The sequence below is a fragment of the Simochromis diagramma genome, unplaced genomic scaffold (assembly GCF_900408965.1).
Source record: "Simochromis diagramma unplaced genomic scaffold, fSimDia1.1 OVJJ01000430.1, whole genome shotgun sequence".
NCBI classification, from domain to species: Eukaryota; Metazoa; Chordata; class Actinopteri; order Cichliformes; family Cichlidae; genus Simochromis; species Simochromis diagramma.
This window is the reverse complement of record NW_024387258.1, coordinates 1,191,830-1,216,260: the sequence shown is the minus strand read 5'-3', so window position 1 is coordinate 1,216,260 and position 24,431 is coordinate 1,191,830. Positions and strand designations below refer to the sequence as shown.

General features: G+C 39.1%; 1 protein-coding gene across 5 annotated transcripts in view; it reads left to right on the top strand.

Moving 5' to 3' along the window:
• Window positions 1–24,431, top strand: part of LOC120715268 (multiple epidermal growth factor-like domains protein 11) — a 254,980-nt gene that overhangs the window by 77,375 nt on the left and 153,174 nt on the right. For all 5 annotated transcript variants that reach the window (XM_040002151.1, XM_040002150.1, XM_040002149.1 and 2 more), the window contains exon 6: window positions 19,188–19,280. In XM_040002151.1, the coding sequence (XP_039858085.1) occupies window positions 19,188–19,280 (93 nt within the window). The remainder of the gene's footprint in view (window positions 1–19,187; window positions 19,281–24,431) is intronic.

Here is a 24,431-nt window from a genome sequence, read left to right as displayed (position 1 = left end):
ACCGGGGAGTGGAAAAGTCTTCAAACTAAAGAGCAGAGAACGTCTCTGACTTTGGGAATAAAAACACAGACCAGAGGCTGACTATGATAGAAAAATGCTGCAAAAGCACAGAAAACACAACAGAAGCTGAATAAATCACATTGAAAGTAGAAAAAAAAGTATGTAATTGGGTCAGTTTATCTGTTCGTCTGTCTTTTTGTTTCACTAGCTGGGCCCACGTCCTCATTTTAAGTTTGACAGCGTTTTAGTAGGTAAAGGTGATGCTTTGACATGAATTGAGCTGCGGTTTGGGGAAGGCCTCGAAGGGGACTGGCAGATCCCCGTGTACTAAATAGAAGTGAAGAAGTTGAAGAATGGAGAGGAAGGAGGGAGGGTGGGAAACGAGAATGATCAGCTTGCAGAACTGGGGGAACCCGTATAGATGACAGCCGGAAGGAGCGTGTTTGGAGGCGTGGTCCTGCTCCTGAAATTCCCATACATAATCTCCAACAGCAGTCTAACTGTCACTTCAACATATCATTTTCAAAGTTTGTGTGATGGCAGATACCAATAATAGCTCGAGCTGATTTAATAAAATCAGGTGTTGTTCAAGTTCCCAGGTGAAAATCAGTAAAAACTCTGTTAACCATAATTTTTTATGGCACATCGACAAACTTCACAACAATATAATAATTTATCTTATCTCATCTTATCTTATCTTAGGCCTCGGGGGACATGAGTACCTAGGTTGGCTTGACCTTCATTGTTAGTGCTAAAGCTCAGAGTTGACTTGAAAAAATTAGAAACCATATCGACTAATATGTCATATGAAAGGGCACAGAAAGAGGTGTATAACACACTTTTTAAATACAGAGTCACAGTGACACAATAGCAGGCATCATGAAACATCATGTGCCCCCTCTGAGGGAACAGCGCTCTCTGAGTGCTCTTCACTCAGTTTGACTTTTCTTTCATCACAATGATCCCAAACACACCAGTGCAGTAAGAGGAAACATGGTGTGATCTTTTTGAGTTAACTTCAAGACTACAAGCCATTAATTAATGTATTGATCTTAAATACGATCAGTCTTTCTCCGTGATTTTACCAGCACCAGAAATAGACTATACCTGCTACGCATGTATTAAAGTTACTATTTAAAGAATGAAAAGCAGTGTGTAATCAAAACACTGTGAAGAATTCAATCATTCAGTCAGCAACAGTCAAAAGTCACATTTCTTTGACTTTGCAGAAATCAAGAGCCCATTATTTTCCAGTCCTCTGCAATTTTAAAGAGCGTTCAGCCTAATATGTTTTTAACTACGTCCGACTGTGTAGGTCAGGGGGCGGCAACCTGCGGCTCTTTAGTGCTTATACTGCGGCTCCGCGTGGTTTGGGAAATTAAATGAGAAGTATTTAGCTGAAGTGTATTTTATTTATGTTAGTTCTTTTTTAACTTGTAGTTCTACATTGGAAGATTATTGTGATCTTGAAATATAAAAATAAAATTATATTCTATTATTTTTTCATCGCTCAAAATAAGCGTCACACTCGCGGAAGCCGGTGTACCCGCCGACACGCCGTGCATTTATCGAGACTTTCAACCCCAGGTAGGCCAGTTATGGATCTTGGGATCCACATTATGTCAGCAGCTCCACCGTGAACTATGTTACAACAAACACGCTCACGCCTCACAGACGACAGCTTACAGTCCTGTAAAGATGAAAGTGACTTCGTACAGCCCCGACCTGCAGACGCTGTGCGCAGAGGTTCAGGAGCAGAAGTCCCGTTGTAAACATACCACAGCAGACCCGACGATGTTTGCATGAACACGCTTTTCAGCATCTCTTTATTGACCACTTTTCACACACAGTTGCTGTACGCACACAGTTGCTGTAGCTTTGCAGCTCACAGCCCGACACACACCAACACAACAGCAGAGCGAGCACAGACGTTAAGGCGGCGAGGCGTGATTGCGGGTGCCGCTGCAGGTGCGTCCGCCTCCCCTGCAGCAGCGCTGCAGACCACGCCCCACCACACACATTAACCAGGTAAAATACATATTTAGGCAGAATTTTGCAAATATCTATTTTTCATCTTTTAGCAGCATAGTGCTTTTTTTCCAATTATTTTTTAAAAGTCAGGTCAAGGATCCAAAAGCTCAAAGGAGATATAACAGTTTTTGTTTGCTACATGGATAATTTTAGTTCAGCTTTCCTTTTGTTATATTTCTTCATGTTCAAAATGTGTTCATTACATAAATAAAATGTAATTTTCTCTGTAGCAATTCATGGATTTCATAAGCAGCACACCTTAGTTGTTCACACAAAGCATAAAGGTAAAAAACAATATATACAGTGTTATCTTCATTTTAGATGTCAAAAAGTATTTGCGGCTCCCAGTGTTTTCTTTTGCGTGGAAACCGAGTCCAAATGGCTCTTTGGGTGTTAAAGGTTGCTGACCCTAGACTCTAGGGTCAGCCCAGTCACAGGGCAAAACCTGGAGAGGGAGCCTGTGGGTTCTGGTGGTGCAGAGCTCATTGTCTCAGGTTCATGTGGCTGGAGTAGCAGTGGGGACTTGGCAGGCTCTGGATTCTCTGGAGGCTTGGGATGCACAGGGTTCACAGTCTCATCAGGACCAGGATGACGACTACATCTGTTCTTGGGAGTTGGTGGAGGGGGACCCAGAGTGGGCTCCTCATCCTCCAACCACTGGTTTGCCAAGAATTAAGTCAGCAAGGCTCAGATTGAAGCAATGGGCAGCTAGTCCTCCAACATAAAGTACAAAAGGAAACTAACAACTACAAACTACTGAAACCTGAAATTCCTCTTTCCTGAGGATGTCTTTCAGATACTGTTCATCTATATATAAATTTTTTTGGTGGCGCGTCTTCTTATGGCTTCAATTGTTCAGCTTCCTCAGTTTTGTTTAAGAAAACACTCCACACTATGTTAAGATTTGTCAAGTTTAAGCCCTTCGTGAACCCTGTTGTTATTTTTAACAGATTCAACTAAAGAAATGATGCAACAAAATAATTCGGTACATTTTAAAACAGGTTCTTCTTCTATGCAGCTGGTGTTCAGGGACCAGGTTCTTTTAAGTCATGAATTGTGGCTTAAGACTATTGTATAGTACAGAACATACATTACAAAAATGACTACTATGACATTAAAATTGGTACATATTAATTACACACAGTATTTGCAAACTGTGGTAACATGAAGACTGTTAACAACGAAAATGCATGAAAAGCTATTGAAGTTAAACAAATCAGTTTAGATATAATAAACTAATAAGCTTTTTCATTAGCAGCACAAGCAGTTTTAGGCAAGGCAAGGCAAGTTTATTTGTATAGCACAATTCAACAACAAGGTGATTCAAAGTGCTTTACAGAGACATTAGAAACAAAAACAAATAAAAAGCATGATTTAAAATTGATTAAAACAAGCAAACAAACTAACTAATTAACAAACAAACAAAACAGTATATAAAATCAAAACAGATAAAATCAGTAGTTAATGTAAGTTTTGAAATTTAATCTTAAAAGTGTGGATTTGGTGCTTTATTCAAATGCAGCTGAGAACAGGTGAGTCTTCAACCTGGATTTAAATAAACTGAGTGTTTCAGCTGATCTGAGGCTTTCTGGGAGTTTGTTCCAGATATAAGGAGCATAAAAGCTGAATGCAGCTTCTCCGTGTCTGGTTCTGACTCTGGGAACTGATAAAACTGGCTTTTTGTTTTTTTTATTCATGCACCACAATTAAAAATGAGGTTTTCACCATTGATTGATGTTAATTGATACTTGCTCATACAATGAAGAAGCAGCAGAGGAGTAGGCAGAGTATTTCTTGCAGTGGAAATGCACTTCTTCTAGTTTTATTATTAATCTTCAGCTGACATGACCAGAGTGAGCTGAACTACTACTACTACTGCCTGTGTGCTTAAAAACTGCAAGAATGCAAAGCAGCATTTACACCTTCTTAGTAACCATCGAACTGTATATAGAAGCGAGATCCTGAAAATGTACAATTACACGAATTTGTAACTCAGAACATTCAAAACATTCAAACACGTCCACAACAATGTGAACATTAACAAAAGAAAATTTCAGTGACCATGCTTTGTATTTTTCTGGACACCCGCATTTATTCGGTAAAAGAACCCAATTATCCACCCCAGATGGTAAACTCTATAGCACAGTGTTTTCTTTTCTTGTTGATGAAAAGCCGTGAAAGAGATTCCCTGAAGGGGAGGGGGGCACAAAGACGAGTATATTGTGTGTCTTTTATTCAACATCTACTTGTAAACAACTTTATTAGTCTCTCCTGCATGGCCTAGACAAATACCCTTTGACTCCATTGTGTGACACTACATCCTCCACCTTCCCACACACACACACACACACACACACACACACACACACACACACACACAGCGTTTTTCTCCCATTGGCTGTAGTTGGAATGCCGGAAGCTAATTCTTAGCTCTTAACTACAAAAACATGGCTGCCTGGTCTGCTAACGTTAACATCCTGGGACAGGTCTTTTGATATACACAGCTTGAGCTAATTGAAAGAAGAAGAAGAAAGGGGAGCGTTTGATTTGAGTTGGGGGCTTTCCTTATGTTTCCTGGCTCTTTTGTTGGCTCTGTTTTTATGTCCAGTTTATCTCTCAGATAAACATGTGATTCTGTGCAGGAGAAGTTTACTTACAATACCTTTTTAGGTAAACTTGTGGATGATTCTTTTCTTGCAGTGCTTTAAAAGAAATCAAATCTCTTTTTAAATCTCTGCCTGAGGCCATTGTATCTTTCTTTGGGGTCATTTCTCCCTGGCTTAGCCTGTTCTTCATTCTTGTTAGAACTTACTGTCCTGTCTTCCAGATGCTGAACGATTTTTACTTTGACCTTTGGCCCAGAGAAGCTTTAATCAAACCAAACACACTAATGAATGTTTATTTATACACACATACATACACATATACATGCACACACACACACACACCTCAAGCTGATGCCTCAACATGCATCATAAGCAAAAGTGCACGCACATGAAGGAGAGGCGGAAGGCGATTGTAGTTAACAGGGTATTGCCGACTATCCTGCTAATTGCCGACTTTACTTTTGTCATCTTGTCATGTTTAAGATTAAAAATAAAAAAGATTAAAAAAGTTTAATCAAATGAAATATTGATATTTTCGTATGGGAATTGATCCTGTAACATGAAATGCTGGTAATGGAAGTATCAATATTTCAGGATCGCGTTGCACATCATGGCACATCAGTCAGTGAGTGAGACCGTAGACAGCAGTGAGGAGGAGACTGCGAGTGTGTCGCAAAGACACATAAATATGACTGCCACCCGTAAACGAAGCAGCATCGGGCTGCAGTTTAAAGAAGAAACTCAAGCCAAATCAAGTCAAGTGGCTTTTACTGTCATTTCAACCATGTACAGTAGTACAGTGCAGAGTGAAATGAGACAGCGTTCGTCTGAGACCCTGGTGCTACATATGATATATAACGGACAAACAGGACTGCTGAAAGTGCAATGTACAAAACAACTGAAGAACTGAAGAAACCTCGTGGATGAGAAGAGAAATGTCTTCACAAAGAAGTCCAGTAGCTTTTTTTCCAAGCTCTTTAAACTACCATGAGCGCGATGACTGAGAAACTACAGAGACATACTCCTGTCTTGACCTAATCGTATGGTAATAATGTCATAGAAGTGGATAAAAAAAGGGTTCTTGGTATTTTCTGCATTGGAAACAAGTTATGAAGTCAAAGTTTTGAAGACAGAAGCAAAGCGGCCAGGGGCATTTAAATTGTGTCATCTGTGTTTTTCTTCTTTAATCTAAAAATAATTATTGAATTTTACCTCTTAACAGCTACAATGTCACCAGAAAATTACTTAGGGATTTGCATTTTAGCATTATGCTAAGACTGTCAGAAGTTTTAGTATCTTATGAGTGAAGTTACCATGAATTTAGGGCTTGCAGAAGATTTCCTTTTGCAAGCCCTAATATTTAAAAACCCCATGTAAAGAGGTGACAAATCTACCCTATGTTTAATCAAACATTGCAAAAAAGGAACATTATATAATGCTGAGAACACCAGAGGAGAAAGATTAAAAGAGCTTTTTGTATTCAGGACAAAAACTGTTTCACTGGGATGTTGCAATCTGCTCTACTGACAGCTGTGCAGACAGATCAGGCAGTGGAGGATGATGTCAGGTGTGCCCTTACAGTTGGTCCCACTGCAACTCTGATGTTGTTCATACCTCTGCTCTCATTCTTCCTGCAGGAGCAGATTTAAGGGCACTAAAGACCACCTCTTCATGCTAAAACAATAGCAAGAATTGGGTAGCGATTAGCTAATTTGAAGTCTATTAATCTTTCTGTACCCATGGTTGATGTAATCCTCCTTGTAGCCATTCCTGCTTCAGCCCACAGGATGAAAGGATTAGCCACCTCTTTAAAGATTTATCAGCTCTGCTTGAGGATTACAAGAGCATTCGCTTGTTCGCTATCTTATTAAAATTTGGAACATTTTATCTCTCTCGCCCTCAGAAAATATGATGGATAGCATAAAGATTGAAGCTAGAGGCTGATCATATACAGTGCCCACCGCAATATTTGCAAAACACAAGTTTTGCAGTTTTACTATTGCCACTATTACTATTGTAAAACAAACACTTAATATGTGATTAAAGTGCCAACTTTCAGTTTGGGTTTTACAAAATATTTTCAAGAGCTGTCTAAGAATTACAGCGATTTTTATACACAGTTCTCCATTTTCAGAAGGGACAAACTGACAAACATGTAAATATAAAGACTCCACTCCTGTGGATGAAAAACACAAGACCTTCAAGGCACTGTTTGATTTAGATGTGTGATGTTGGGTTTTTTTTAACTATTAAAATCATTTTTATCATGCACTTCTGTTGTCTTCTGTGACATTTCAGGACTTTTGATGTTGCTGAGCAGGTCAGTGTTTTCATGTTTCTTTGCATTATAGTGTTGATTTTGCACTTTTGCATTTTTGCTGACTGTGGTAGATTTATTTGAGTTTTCAGCTTAATGATGACCTCCAAATTCAACAATTTGAATCAACATCAGATATTGTGTCTGCTTCATTTGTCATGACTCTACTGAAAAGAGTAAATAATATCCTTTGCTATAATTCTTAAAAATTTCATGAATCATTTTTGGAACACCGCTGGCGCTAAGGTCTGCAATTTAATCACACACTTATCTGTTGATTTATGATCAACTGTTGTGGTGTACAGAGGCAGGACTATAAAAATTATATATAAATCTCAGTGCTGTCAATAGATTTAAAAAAATTAACAAATTAATCGCACAATTTTCTGTAATTCATCGCGATTAATTGCAAATACTTGACCAATAGCCTGGTTGCAATTACATTTTTCACCTTTATATTTAAGCTTGTAACAGACATTTATGCAACATAATGAGGTAAATGGAGAATAAACACAAAGAATGTTAAATGCTTAAATTCAAAGAGAATTTGAATAGTTTTCTTCAGTCTTTTAACACAGCTTCTCTCCTGTGAAATACAACTTTTTGAAAACCTATATACTAATAGGTAAGTATACACTCATATATAATATATATTAGTGCTGTCAAACAATGAAAATGTTTAAAGAGATTCATTACAGGGTTACTTCATTTTGCATGAGCAAACAGACTCGAGAAAAGAGGGAAAATATACGCACTTAACATGTTTATTGAACATCTTGAACCTTCATGTAAACAAAAAACTCTGTGAACATTTATCCTCTCTCTCTGTTCTCAACGATATTAACAGGTCTGCAGTTTGTTGCAATTGTGTCAGTTAATATGTCCGAGGTCGACTTACCGAGCCCCCGATGCTCCGTGAGTGGTTTGGTGCAAGCTGGGTGACACGTTAGCCAAAGTGCTAGCAGCATCCCTGACTAACGTAGGCTTCGCTTCAATGTGATATTTTAAGCTGGAAGTGCTTCGGTGAAAAGAAAATTCCTTCTTGCACAATGTGCAAAATACTTTATGTCGGTCGACTGTTCCATCTTGTTATTTTTTTAATACTGAAACTTCCCATCGAGAGCGCCAATGTGTGTTTATCATCTTCCATATTGAGTTGATTGGTTCAGCTGCCCGTCACTACCAGATCAACTGCCCATTTGCACATGTGCGAGGGTAACTCTATTTGGACAAACTGCCCAAAATGCGCTGACAGAAACATTTCAGGGATTTTGAGTCATTCTGCACTCCAGATGCGTTAATTGCGTTAAAATTTTTAATCGCGTTGACCATGATGGCGGATTAATTTGCATTAACACGTTTAATATTGTTTTGTCTGGGAGCGCTCTTTTTCTGCTATCTGTCCTGGATTAGCACTAGATGCAAACTGAAACAATAATGCTGGACAGGAATTTATCTTCATTCCAGGCCATTCAGTTCACACAAACCGACGGACTTGTTATTTTCTAGGCTTAACCTGTGTGTTTCTTAGAGCTGTCAGATAACAACACCATATTGTCAATATATTATTATTGTGGTCATAAGAAATTTAAAAAGGTGTTGGTCAGTGTTCATGATTCATGAACAATAACAAAGAGACTAGGTGAAAAATACATTGGTGAGTTCCCAGAAGAAAAATCCAAGAACAAAGGTTTGTCTCATATTTTGATCATCCCCAAAATATTTTAGGAAAATATTCAGTGGACTGACAGCTGAACTTTTCCAAAAGCTTTGGTCCCATTACGTCTGGTGTAAAATAACATCATCTGGATCTGGTGTTAAGCCGGCACTGCTGGCTGACTTCTGGCATGGTAAGTGGTATTTCATTCAGATATGGGCCAGGCCTGGTGTAGATGGCACTGTTTATTTGATGGCATGACACATCTGGCTAGATTGTGGTTTGGTTTATCTCGCCAAGGCTCATAGAAAACAGGTCTGGCCTGGATCCGACAATAAGCTGGCACTTCTGACCGGCTGGTGTCATGGCAGGGTGTCTGTCAACCAGATGTGGGCCAGGTCTGGCAATGATGGTACTATTTATTTTCCTATTTCAGTTAGAAGACCCAAATGCCATGTTACTATACTATACTGCTATGGTAGCCAAATGCAGATTTCACAGTTTTGTGAGTGTACACTTTATCCAAAACCTAGTGAGGGTTTACTTATGTTTACCACCAGGTGGCTGTAGCTCAGGAGGTAGAGAGGGTCATCTACTGATCGGAAGGTTAGTGCTGGTTCGATCCCTGGCTCCTCCAATCTGCTTGTCAAGAGTGTGAATGTGTATAAATGCACTTAGTTTAGAGAAAGTGTGTGACTGGGTGAATGTTGCATGTTGTATAGAGCACTATGAGTAATCTGTGAGAGTAGAAAAGCGCTATATAAGAAGCAGTCCATTCGCTGTCTGAACATGGGTTTCATCATGTTTCTGTTGTGCTATTATGTTCCAGCACATGTTGTTATTACATGGCTTGATTAAGGTACACATTAGGCTGACATCTGGGGCCGGAGCTGAAAGTGTTCTGGGCCAGCACAGGACCAGCAGTGTGTCTGAAACAGGCCCATGTGTGGGCCAGATCTGGCAAACCAGATCTGGGCCACCAAAGGGCCGTCATTCTTTGCGGTATGTGGGCCATGTGTAAGCACATTATGTGGGCCAGATCCAGACCATACCAATTTTGCTTTGGGGGTAGTCAACCAGGGTAGTAGCATGATGGTCTGGGGCTTCACGACCTGGACAACTTGTCATAATTGACAGAACCATGAGTTCTGCTCTCAATCAGAAAATCCTGAGGGAGAATATCCAACCATCAGTTCATGCAGGCCTGAAGGCAAAGTGCACTTGAGTTATTCTGCAGGGCAATGATGAATGAACAGAATTGGTCCTAGCACTGAACCCTGTGGAACTCCATAATTAACCTCAGTGTGTGAAGAGGACTCTCCATTTACATGCACAAATTGGAGTCTATTAGATAGATATGATACAAACCACTGCAGCACAGTACCTGTAATACCTACAGCATGTTCTAATCGCTCTAATAGGATATTATGGTCGACAGTATCGAACGCTGCACTGAGGTCTAGCAGGACAAGCACAGAGATGAGTCCACTGTCAGAGGCCATAAGAAGATCATTTGTAACCTTCACTAAAGCTGTTTCTGTGCTGTGATGAGCTCTGAAACCTGACTGAAACTCTTCAAATAAACCTCTGCAGATGATCTGTTAGCTGTTTGACAACTACTCTTTCAAGGATGTTTGATATGAAAGGAAGGTTGGAGATTGGCCTATAATTAGCTAAGACTGCTGGGTCTAGAGATGCTTTTTGAGTAAAGGTTTAACTACAGCCAGCTTGAAGGCCTGTGGTACATAGCCGATCATTAGAGATAGGTTGATCATATTTAAGATCGAAGCATTAATTAATGGCAGGACTTCTTTGAGCAGTTTTGTAGGAATGGGGTCTAAAAGACACGTTGATGGTTTGGAGGAAGTAATTATTGAAGTTAACTCAGAAAGATCAATTAGAGAAAAAGAGTCTAACTTAACATCAATGGTACTAAGAGTAGCTGTAGATAATATTACATCTGTGGGATGATTATTGGTCATTTTTTCTCTAATGATAAAAATTTTATTTGTGAAGAAGTTCATGAAGTCATTACTAGTTAACGTTAAAGGGATGGTTGGCTCAAAAGAGCTCTGACTGTTTGTCAGCCTGGCTACAGAGCTGAAGAGAAACCTGGGGTTGTTCTTATTTTCTTCAATCAGTGACGAATAGTAAGATGTTCTGGCTTTGCGGAGGGCTTTCTCATAAAGCAACAAACTATTTCTCCAGGCTAAATGATGATCCTCTAAATTTGTGACACGCCATTTCCTCTCCAGCTTACGAGTCATCTGCTTTAGGCTACGTGTTTGAGAATTATACCACGGAGTCAGGTACTCCTGATTAGAGACCTTAGTTTTCACAGGAGCTACAGTATCCAGAGTCGTACGTAGTGAGGAGGTAAAATTATTAACAAGATGATCGACCTCTGTTGGGGTAGCGTTCAGATAGCTGCTCTGCTCTGTGTTGGTACAGGGCATTGAAGATGATAACAGTGGGTGGATTATATTCTTAAACTTAGTTACAGCGCTTTCAGAAAGACGTCTACTGTGATAAAGTCTACTCTCCACCGCTGTGTAATCAATTATTGTAAATGTAAATGTTATCAGTAAATGATCAGACAGGAGAGGGTTTTCAGGAAACACTATTACATGTTCAGTTTCTATGCCATATGTTAAAACAAGATCTAAAGTGTGATTAAAGTGGTGGGTGGGTTCATGACCTTGAAAAAGCAGTTCATGCTCAAAAACCCCTGAATGTGGCTGAACTAAAACAATTCTGCAAAGAAGAGTGGGCCAAAATTCCTTCACAGCAATGTGAAAGAGTCATTGCACGTTATCACAAATGCTTGATTACAGTTGTGTCCATAATGGTGGCACAAACAGTTATTAGGTTTAAGCAGCAAATACGTTTTTACAAAAAGAGCTGCAGGTTTGGATAGCTTTTTTCCCTTAATACATGAAATCATTAAACAAATGCATTTTCTTCAGTTGCCATTGTCTAATATGATCTGAAATATGCAAGTATGGCAAATACAAATGCAGGAAAAAAAGGAATTACGAAGGGAGTTCAAGTGTTTTCTTTTTCACAGCACTTTAACTTTACAAAAGCTGTACAAGAAACTCAAACACGCAATTATTTGCAATATTTTTTGTGCTGTGTTATCTGACTCTTCGTTTTACTATATGGGCAAAAGAATTTGATTGTCTGCTTTCGCACGCATATGAATTGGACCTTTCTCTAAAATTTAGTGCTTTCTTCACCTGCATCTGTGTGTAGATGTTGCATGTGTGTGTGGGTGTGTGTATTGGGGGCTGTAGGTACACAGCAGGCAAAGGCTATGTCAACACATAAAGTCTATAGGGAAGTGTGCTAAAGTCTCACTTTAGCATTCATCATCCAGTTTTTTATAGTGCATTCATAAAGTGATGATTTTTTGTTGAACAGGCTTGAATTTAATTCATTTAGTTAATTCTTATCTGAATTTGTGTTGATGTATTTGACCTTACTTACCACACACATCTTTCTGCATTACAACCAGCAACTCCATCCTAATCTCAGTCTGTGTTGAGAACTATGTAGGTGTGGATGCAAGGATTTCTTTCCTAATATTCAAAACAAGCTGTAAAATTGAACACACTGCTGCTATAAATTTAGAGAGGATGACCCCCCTGGGACTAAAATGCAATAAAACCCAGCTTTACAGAATCCGATCTAACTCCTGTAGCCACTCTGTCCACATTTTGCTCCCTGCTTGCACACTTCTTTGCAACTTCCCAAACTCAGCACTTCACTTTGTGTTCACTGTGTGGATTTTAACACTTCGTAGCCTTAAAAAACAGGTCAGAGTGTTGAAATACTTCATGCAAGAGAGGTTGTTTTTTCATTTGTTCCTGTGCACATTTATATGCACGTCAAGCTGCCTGCTTCTGTAAGAAAGCAAACAGAGCCAGGACTATAGCACATCATATCTCTGTGATGGAGGAGCTAAAGTCTCCAAGCTGTCAGCCCATCTTCTTCCAGCACAATCCCTACCTGATGTATGATGCAATATTCATACTCTGATCCTACAAAATGAGTTGAAGGAGACGTTACATAAAATTCAACATTTTACTTTTAACACATTGTACTAAAGATAAACATGATTCTTTTTTCATTGTTATTCCATTATGCACTATGGGTGTTTAGTGTGATGGGTTAAATTACCGTTACTATAGATATGATTGTTTTTGAATTACTGAATTGCTGTGTGTCATAGAATGTGTCAAGAATAGGCGTCAGCGTCCTTTACTTGCAGAAAAAGGAACAATTACTCAATCTTCCGGAATGCACTGGGCAGGGTACACCCTCAGCACATTGCCACTTCGACCCCATTCACAACCATACTGGTTTTGGGATCCTGTGCAATTAGAGATTTTCACAGATATATCCTCATGCTGACAAAGGGTTACAGCATAGAAAACAAAATAATAAATTGATGTGAAACAGTGGAACTCTGAGTAAAACTCCCCAATTTGAATAAATGTTTCAAAAATGTGTTAATTAGAGAGTTTTTTATTTCCAACATTTTTATTGTCTTGTTCCTCTGGCAAGTAAAAATCACACCTGACTGTAGAAACATTACCATCACCAGCTATTTATTAATGTGCCCATCTCCGAGTTTGTGAGTGTCCTCCCCACAGAAACAACACCATGATTTTATTCTACAAGGTCTTATTATGACCTAAAGTTTTATTAACAATAACTTGAGAAAGCTCTTTCTCAAAGATAGATGGGTAGTGTGCGTACATCCATCCATCCATCCATCTTCTTCCGCTTATCCGGGGCCGGGTCGCGGGGGCAGCAGCCTGAGCAGAGAAGCCCAGACCTCCCTCTCCCCAGCTACCTCCTCCAGCTTATCCGGGGAAACACCAAGGCGTTCCCAGGCCAGCCGAGAGATATAATCTCTCCAGCGTGTCCTGGGTCTGCCCCGGGGCCTCCTCCTGGTGGGACATGCCGGAACACCTCACCTAGGAGGCGCCCAGGAGGCATCCTTGTCAGATGCCCGAACCACCTCAGCTGGCTCCTTTCGATGTGAAGCAGCAGCGGCTCTACTCTGAGCCCCTCCCAGATGGCTGAACTTCTCACCCTACCTCTAAGGGAGGGGCCAGCCACCCTTCGGAGGAAGCTCATTTTCGCCGCTGTCAGTACATCTATATAAAATCATATTTTGATCTTGGAAATATGATATCAACCCAGATACTAACTCTAGATGGTTGGAGTTGTTTTTGACCAGGTTATGTCAATGCTTCAATGCAACTACCGGTCAAATGTTTTGGAACACCCCAATTTTTCCAGTTTTTTATTGAAAATTATGCTGTGTAATGTCTCATTGCACTCTGAAATGAAAGCACAGTACAAATAAGCAATTGGAGTTAAAAAAGAAATCATGGAATCAATTTATAGACCAAAATGTATTCTAAACCTTTGACTCATCAAAGTAGACACCTTTGGCAGCTTATAACAGCTGAACACATCCATCTCATTCTTTCTAAAATAGAAATCAAATATTCTTCAGAAAGTTCTTCCCATATCTGTTGCAGAAGTTCCAATAAATGTATGGACGTTGTAGGTTGCTTTGCTTTCACTTTTCTGTCCAGTTCATCCCAAACCAGCTCGATGGGGTTTAAATCTGGAGACTATGTTGTGGGTCATTATCTTGCTGTAGGATGAACCCCTGACCAACTAGGCGCACACCAGAGGGTACTGCATGGTGCTGCAGAATGCTGTGGTAGCTGTTTTGGTTCAGGGTGCCTCTCACTCTGTACAAGTCACCGACCCTGGATCTAGCAAAACAGCCCCAGACCATCACACATCCTCCTCAATGTTTGACAGTTGATGGCACACACTGTGGAACTATCCTTTCACCTTCTTGATGGCACACAAACATCCTACGTGATGAACCGAAGATTTCAAATTTTGATTGATGAGCCCATAATACCTTCTTCCAGTCTTCAGTAGTCCAATTGTGGTTTTTCATGGCCAAGGCAAGCCTCTGTCTTATTCTGACGTCTTAGCGATGGCTTTCATGCTGCAACTATATATATAAAACCTCAAGAACAAATCTTTGGGATATTATATTTGTTTTTTTGTTTCCTATGATAACTGACTTCAGTCAGTCACTCATGCTTTTTGGACATGTTTCTAACTTTTTTTTTTCGGGTTATAAGGCGCACTGTCGATGAACAGGTGTGTTTTCATACATAAGGCACACTGGATTATAAGGCGCATTAAGCGAAACAAAACAGTCAGATAAGTCAAACTTCACTCAATTCATTCTTCTTGCTTCCTCCACTTCTGTAACATTGATTCATTAATGCTGAATTCTCTCACAGCTGAATAGACCCATTACAGAAATGGGTCTATTATGGTATGTTATAATGTACACGGTATGAAGTATGTTGTGAATATTCTATAACTATAAGTATGTACAGGCTGTAGTGAGTACAAGCTATGTACAGGATATGAACAGGATATAAATATGAAAAACTATACAGAATATGAAATAAATAACTTTACAGAATCTGAGATATACAGTTATACAGAAATGGGAACTATGCAAGTTGTAAACAGTTGTAGGATTAAAAATTATCGAATGTACAGAATGATTATTTACACAGAACTATACAGTAGTGCAGTTAATAAAATGGGAGGATGAATAAAACATCGTACTCAGTACTGGAACTCTTTAACAGTCTTTCTCACTTCGTGCTAGAATTACTCCATATTACTGCAAGAACTTGTTTGACTGTATCCGACTCAAGGGTTTAGGTCTCTTCCCTTAATTTTTCATCCATCAAACCGAGGCCTTGAGTTTTAGGTTTCCTGAAAAATGCTCCACTTGTCTGATATATCATGCAATGATATAATTAGAAGATAAAAAAGTTCTATTAAAAACATCTCAGTGTGCTGGTTAATCTAAACTTTAATGTATTACTTTTTATAGTCATTAAAATAGTGTTTTAAGAGTTCGTTTTAGCTGCTCAGTGTGCAGTTTTTCTGTCTTGACTGCTCATACTGTTTGTCTTTTTGTCCTTTTCACATTGCTTTTTGTCCTTCTCGTTGCAACATTGGCTAGTGACCACCTCTGACCTTCTAGCTAATAGCTGTATGAGATAATGCCAGAGTGACGCACAGTAGCCCTGTAAAACTCTGCATCATTTATTATTTTGTGATAGAATCATTTTTTAACCTTTAGATTGTGCATGATGGCTTTCAACTGTAGTGTTGTGTCACAATGAAATATTATAGCAGTTGGAAGGTGATAATGGAGATGTCAGCACTACCTTATCTGTTTGCTGTACAATGCAGATAATACGCTTTGCTCGCTAGACTGGCTGGTAGAATATCTCCATATCTAAGCAAAGTAGAAAATATTATGACTTACTGTTACATTAGGATGTCAAAGAGCAAGTAGCACGCCAGGGATGTGCAGAGAATTCTTAAGGGGAAAATGACAAACAGGCACGGGTAATGTCATGTTTGGGAGTTCAGAGCACAGCACTGCATATTAAAAAATATAGACACAAATTATGTCAATTAAGAAAAACCTTCATTAATTTGCTGCAGATACTCAACAGAGGCAAAAAGCAACACTATCGAGGATTTTGTCTTTTTTTTTTCCTTTTTATTTTTAGTGGCCGGTAGTTACCAGGGAGTCATTGACTGGTTTCTAGGGCTGCGTGACTGAGGCTTTAGCAGCTTCATAGTGAATGCCAGCAACCTTCAACAACCTTTGCAACTGGCCAGGAGGAAGTCATTGTTGTGGTTATTTAATGTCCTTAAAGAAACAAACATTATCCATGATTCCATGACAGATCTGAGGATGTGAGGGCAAATACTGTGTCTTCCGCCTCCAAGTAACATCACCTGCCTTTATCTCTTTTGCACACCAGTTCCAGCTACTAGATGTGACAGATTGAAGCAAAGTAGTCTTAGAAACTAAAACAGTCTTATAGATAATCAACTTTAGCTCCTACACTCATTTTTGCCTAGTGAACAGTGATTGCCACACAGTTGCCAACTAGTGTCTACGCCTGTGTATTCGTGGTCTTAGTTTAATTTATTAGGATATTATCATTAGCTGTAACAATGCATATTCATACTGAGGTCTTATAAAAACTTTACATTGTGACAATACACAATAGCAACCGAGAAACAGCTCAACTGGAACACCAACAGACAAGAGAAGCAATACCTCCATCCTGCAATATAAACTAGGTATAATGGGTATAATACTTCAGTTAAAAGTATTATATATAGTATTATACTATGTTGAGTAAGCTTTCTGAAAACTAACATTGATCCATGTCATTCATTTATTTAATTAATTAATTACTATAAAATCTATCTATTATCTATTCTATTAAAAACTTGGCAAAATGATTTTGTTTTCATATTTTTGTAAATATGATTTTACTGGTTAATAGTCTCTAGTATCTGCCGTCATAGTAAATTCCATTTCTTCATAGCGTGATGACCTTAAAGAAAAAAAGAATAGTAATATATATTAAATATATTTATGTGTTTAAATTAGTGCTGTCAGCGTTAATCTCGTTAAAATGGCGTTAACACCATAACCGCATTAACGCGGCAGCACTAGTTTAAATAAAAAAAACATTAATCACTTCAGTTTTTACAGCAAAACATTGAGAATAGTTTTATTATGTAGCGTTATTTTTTTTACCGTTAACTCAGTTTCCCTGGGTTTGTGTTATGAATAAATCGTATTTTTTGGTACCAGTACTGGTTTTATTGTGTTGTATTCATCCGCGACGAAGGAAAGACGGGTGGACTTCCTGGTGGAGCTTGCAAGAGAGTTGGCTCACTCTGGGAGCTGGGAAAAGGGCAAGAAAAGAACAGTTGCTTCGGACACAACCCTCCACACCTAGCCCTGGAAAAAGAGCCATGTGTCAGGTCAAACACAAATGCAAGAACAATCATGCCACTGTGCGATGTGTTCGCTGCTACAGATGCACATGTGGTAAATGCAGACTACAGATACCATGGCAGTGCCAGGATTGTGAGTGATTGCTGAAAATGTTGAAATGTACTCACTCATTTTTATTATTATTTGTAAATATGTGTACAAATGGTTGGGGTTTTTTTGTACTGTTTTTATCAATAAAGGAAATACACCCATGTGTGTTGATTTCTCCCTAAGATGGCAAACTGAAACACAAGTTTCCTTGTGGCTCAGGAAACTAACCACTCCAAGTTGGTGACTTTTGGAGATTTATTTCCCTGGATGATTGAGAATGCATCAAGACGAACACAAAAGGAAGTTCACAGCTTTCAGCAGCTCCCCCCCATTCACACCCCCCCACTCCCCTCCAGAATTCTCAGGTAACAACCTAATTTACATATGAATTGATGACTAGCCAATTTAGCTTCCACGTGGCTGAAGCTAAAGCCTAGCTAAAAGCCTACCAGACATTTGGCTGGAAGGCGGGTTTTGAAAGGTAGAAAAGCCACATGGCTGCTCTCCGGGACGGTCCGTGAAAATGTTGGCAACATAAACCGGTCCATGGCACAAAAAAGGTTGGGGGCTGCTGCTATATAGCACTGTTACTGTGTCTATTGAAATAAAAATAAATAATAAAAAAGTATGAAGAACATATTTAATCTTTTAACAAATGCATGAAAATATTGAAAATCTGTGATTTATGATTATTTTAATTTGCGCACTTCTTCTAACTCAATAGAATTTCATGCATTAAGAGACGTAGCTGGCCCTGTCTAACAATTGTATGGTAAGATTCCCAGGAGCTTGAGGCTATAGCAGCACTACTAACTGTGTTTACACGTCCGTTACAGTAGATGCGACAAGTAAATGAACACACAGTGTCAAAAAATCTTCAGTAGTAATTATTGTGTCTTTATTGCACTAAGTGATTGTGTAATCAACTGTTGAGTGCTAGTGTATACACTAATCAGGCATAATATTATGGCATCGGTTAGTAGGAATATATTAAAGTATATCCCTAATATGCATTCCTAAGATACAATATGAGGTAAAAAACAACAAAAGTTAAAAGAAAGTCTCAAATAAAATGAATATTAAAGACTCACCACGTATTACCAGCAGTTAGTGTATATGTCTCTTCACACCTGAGAGTGTATCTGAGTTCTACAGGTGTTTTGCACTGTCAGCATTGTATATCCGGTTGTTAAAAGTGATCTGGTGTTATTGTGTATTTTGCTGTTGCTGCCTTTGTTTTTCCACAAAAATATGCATTGTGAGATGAACATTACCATCTGCTGGAGGGCAGAAGAGAAGAAGAATCAGATTAAGACATTATTCTCCAAACAGACTTTTCAGTAGAAAATTTCCAAGACAGACTTTGTTGGAGCTGGAGTGGATAGTGTCAGACTCGCACTAAAGACTGTAACATTGAAAGATATTAACATGAATTAAATAAACTGAGGGAACGGGGATCATGATTTAAATGACAAATGGACTTGATGTAAGGTTTTATGACTCAAAGAAAGAACTTGATAACTTCTTATGTTTTATAGCTGCTTGTTTGACATTTGTTTCAATGTTCTTCTTTCTTCTCAGCACTGTGCACAGAAGAGTGTGCCCATGGACGATGTGTCTCTCCTGATACTTGCCAATGTGAGCCAGGATGGGGAGGACTGGACTGCTCCAGTGGTGAGTACTCAGCAGACAAACAGACAGTAAATGGAAACATTACTACAAAGCATTGCATTACAAGCGTAATGTAGCATAATGTAGCTTTGAATAACAGTAATAACAGTAATAACAGTAATAACAGTACCGCAGTCGATAAAAATAAACTTGGCCTCATCCTTTTCTATTTTTGTCTACTTTTCTAACCTGTTTGGTTTTGTAATATTTGAACTTAACAGTTCATAGCATTTCGTAGTATAACTTACCACAACATGGCGTTGCATAACATAACACAACATTGTATAACTGTAGAACATTTAGAGACAAACTATCCGAATTTCAGGAGCAGGACCACTCCTCCAAACACGCGCCCTCCTGTTCTCATCTATATGACCCCCAGTTCTCAGTTATTTCACTTTTCACTGACAGACTGACAGAATTTGTAATCCTGATGTGTAAATAACTAGTGGTGACACAGAACGTTAATAGCAAAATGATCAAACACTTCATGAAGACCAGCCAGTCATGTTTTTTAATGTTAATGATTTTATTTATATTTATATCTGTATGTTAAAGCAGAAGCTGCTGTAGCACAAGCTTCCATTGCTAGTTGTATTTGTTGATTTGCTGAACAACATAAAAACATGGGAAAGGAGTGTTTTTTCTGGTATACGGACCAATATAATTTCTGAGCAGTCGCTTGGTACAAGGCTAAGGGATCGGAAATTAGTGACATAATTTAAAACATGTTATAAAAACAGGTGATGTGTATTGAAACCTTTATAACATATATATTCCATTGTACCAGGAAAACATATATTTAAAAAAATCATTGCTTCTAACAATTTTGAAACCTTTAAAAACATTAGATTTTGATCTGTGGCTACTACTTGTTTTCCTGCAAGACTTGGCTGGAAATAATCCAGCCTAAAACATGAGCAGCATTTAACTATTAGTGACACAGCGTAAAATTACAGATTGGCAATGTGTTTAAAGGGACAGCTGGCATTAACCTTATGTCACGAGAGGGCAGAGGTCAGAGGTCAATCCCTGTTGATTGTGCAAATCAATACATTTTGTTTGGTTTACCTTTAGCTTCATACAAATGCAATATGTAGGAAAATAGAAACACATGCAACATGAATACAAATACATAACACTGAAATAAGACAAAAAGCTCAAATTCACAAGCTGCTGTCCCGTGCATTTAGCCAGAGGTAAAGAGTGAAGTGGACATTGTTGACAGGTGTGTCTAATATACGATGCTGGGCTGCATGTTCAGCTGTGCTGGGATTTTTGTCTTTACGCGCTCATTGTGGAGAGAAAAACTTTTTATCCATGTCTGGCTGACAAAGTTTATCCATTACATGAGACACAAACAGCTAAAATATGCTTTGGCTTTGAAAAAGCTACTCAGAGCTCATCAGTAAAAAAGCATGTAAATGTAATGTGTCAGAGGCATTGTCTGTTTCCATGACAACAAATGGAGGCCTGCTCCGTAATGCAATGCAGACAGAAGAGCTCACAAAGAAACCTCATCGTTGGCGTCAGTGTTTTATGGACTTTGCCTAACTTCCAACAACCTTGTGGAGCGAGAGAAGTGAGGTTACTTAAAGCCTTATAATCACAGGCCGTTTCCTGTAGGTGACTGAAGTCCTTCTGTCAGCTGTATCTTGCACAGCAGAAGAGAGAGAGAAAAACACCTTTTTTAACCTAGAAGTTATACCAGAGATATGATAAGAGAGCCACATTGCATCAAGGAATTCTGAATTTAAACCATTAAGCTCAATGGTCAAGCTCAAGAAAGACCCTAAGGCAAGCTGGCCTTAGGTAGGGTCTTTCTTTTGGTCTGCAAACATGAGAATCATCTTCATACCCTCAGTATTATGGAGTCTCTCTGGGATTCCTCTGAGAAGATAGAAGGAACCAAAATCACAGAAGAACTCTGTAAAGTCCTTCAAGATGCTGGAACATCCTAAAGGTGAACCAAAAGTTTATTTTAAAAATGTGCAAACACAGAAAAAGAGCAAGATGCGGACAGCCAGGCTCCAATTTCATTCTCAAACTTCTTGCAAAGCTAACATTTCAACCCTCTGTCTTTCCTGTCTGTACAGTAACATTGCAGGCATTTTCACATTTTCAGACATTATGGAAAGAAATGGTTTTAAAACATTTTTACAACAAATTTTACACATTATGAGATTATAAGCAGTCTAGACATACATGTAGAATAATTGTCATGGTCCTGGGTCTGATGATTATTAATATTCTGCAATACTTGTGGCACCCTGCTTTCCATGTTCATTTATTTCCTGTTTTACTTTGACAGTCCCGCGTCCTGTGTTACTGTCTTCTGTTTTGACAGGGAGGAACTGTCTCATGTGGGTGATCAGCTGTGTTCACTCCTGTTCCTTATTTCCTCGTTACCCTCCTGTGTATTTAGTCCTCTGTCTTCCTCCTTCTGTTGTTGGTTCGTCTGCGTTTCTTCCCCTGTGTTTCCAACTTTCAGGTTTCTAGTTTCATACAATATTTAGTTTTCCCAGTATAGGTTTCGTTAGCTTCATCCTAGCAATTCTGTGCTTTTTGTTTGTACTTTGATTCAGCCAAATAAAAGGCTCGCTTTCTGTTCATCACCTCACTCTGCCTCCATCGTCTGCTTTTGGGTCTACCTTCTCCTCACTCCACGCCGTCTGCCTCTGCAAACATAAAAGTAAAAGCCCTTTTGCACTAGTACCCACTCGGTTCAGGTCGAGTCTGCTCGACTTGGTTTTTAGGGTTTTCCATTAGGTGGTAGTACCTGGTACCAGGTACTGTTTTAGTACTTTCTCTGCTGGGGTTCCAAGCAATCTGAGTTGACCCGAAAATGTGACGTCAACAGGCCGCATCGTGCTGATTGGTTGACTTGACAAAAGTCAACACTGCCAATTTTGAAACCCGACAACGAGGGAAATGGCTGCACAAAAACCCACAGCATGGTCCAGCTATTAGGTGCAGACTCGTACCATGGTGGGGGTGTTTGTATGTTGCCTCCATGTCCTGTTTCTTCACAGGACTTTCGGCCGTGTTGCTGTCACGACTCCGGGCACATTGAGGTGGTACGCCATTGTAATGGAAAACAACAGAAACCGAGTCAATTCAAGTCAAGTCACGAGGCAGAAGTCTTCTGGTGTTTACTATTTTAGCCTTTATGTATCTTTTGCATCGTTTTTCTTAACAAAGGCTATGAGTAAACGAATGCAACTGTGTCACATCTGGAAAATAATTCTCGCTACACAGAAGTAATCTCTGTTGATTGAAATGATATACTTCTGAAACTGCCTACGCAGCAGTTTGCTTCTCATGTGCCCGATTCTATAAAGAATCTTTATCATCTTAAATAGCTTCTTTGCAGCATTTTCTTTCTTTCTATCTGATCCTTTTTGCACATGATAATCTTTGTCATTATAATCACCATCCCTGCATTACATGATAATTTTCATCAGAATTTTTCCTTATCTGTCGTTAATTTCTTCTCTTTTAACTGCTTCTGAAGCTTCTCCCAGAGTCCCCTGTTCTGTCTTTGCTTTCTCTCGTCCTGCTCCTTCTCTCACTGCTTCAACCCTGCTTTGTCTGAGCTGTTTATGCTGCCTGGCAGAACAACAAAGTTCTTCACCTGGACAGGGCTCTAGAAAGGGAAGGTGGCTGAGGCTCACACATTGCTACATAAACTAATCTGATTAGCTGCAGAGGAAGACTTAACACAGTCCCGTGGCTTTCTTTTTCATTGTTCAGTGTTTTTAGTCACTTGAAGTTTGACTTACTTGTTAGTCACGACTTGTGTTCGACAAACATAAGACGCATTTTCTAACACAACAAACATGTACATCACAGTCACATGGAAAGTATGTCTGCATACAATATTATATTTAGTATGTTTAGTAGTTCAGAGCAAAACGTGTGGAATAAATAGATTTTGACAAGAGAAATATTTTCAACGTGAAATGCTATAAAACCCTGTAAGTCAAAGTTTTTGCAAAGAAAGCGCCCCCTCTTGGTGACACTAGGCCATTGCATGAAACGTGTTCATGATGGAAAGTACCTCGGCTTAGAAGCAGGAAAGGGAACTGCCAGTAACTAACTGGCACCTGGCTGGGGACAGCAAGTCTAAGCATGTGTTTCAGTAAAAGCAGCTGCTGATCAAAATTACTTTAAAGCTAATTTGCCCATCGAGTGTATAAAATGAGAAAGAGGGGGTTACAGTGTACCTCACCCATTTAAAGAAGCGTGTTCAGATTACACACAGAGCAACATTATTTTATTTACATCACGTTTTCTGGTTGCTGTACTCACAAACAAAGCTGTATAACACTGACGGTCTTTAGGACCTTTGGGTTAAAAAAATGGGTTAAACAGTGTTCAGATCATTCTGCTTACAGGGATTACCTACATACACTGAGCCCTTTATTTAAAATGTTGCTCACTTGACCACAATATATCTGACATAATATAAGGAAAATAGATTCTCTTTTAAATTTAAAGCAAATGAATCTCATTTTATTTAACAAACTGAAGGTTGAAGTGATATTCAAGGTCACAAAGTAGATTTTGTTTATCTGCCTCTGATATATGAGTTCTCGTGACCGAATCATTGTTCAACACTTTCCCAGTGAATCGGTTTGTAACATATGAAGTGAAATTCTGTCAATTCTACTGATTTGGATTAGATTAAGTGAAGTGTCTGGGTGATATTTAAGCCTTTAAATTCGTTCATGTTGCTGGTGCATCATACAGGACACTGCTGAGCCATTCTGTATTCGAAAGTAATATGATTTGAAACAGCGTAGGAGAAAAGTGACCACAGGATTCTTTTCTTTGTGCAAATTGTGTAAAAGCACGTAGAAAACAAACACATTGCTCATTAGGACGAGCTCGACATCCCCATAGGAGAGACGCTTCTGTCTCACGGTGCAGCATCTTTACAGCAAATTACATCCTTCCACAGGTAATGAGAAAATGACAAATTGTACGACGAGGATGTGTGGAGGCAGAATTTTCACGCTGAGCTGTTTTAATCTAACACGGGAGAAAAATGTACTCCCCGATGTTCAGATTCACCTGTCGTACAGCCACGTTATCCACAAAGCAAGGTGTGATGCTGCTCTGTGCAGAGCTTTGCTTTAACACTAAAATAAA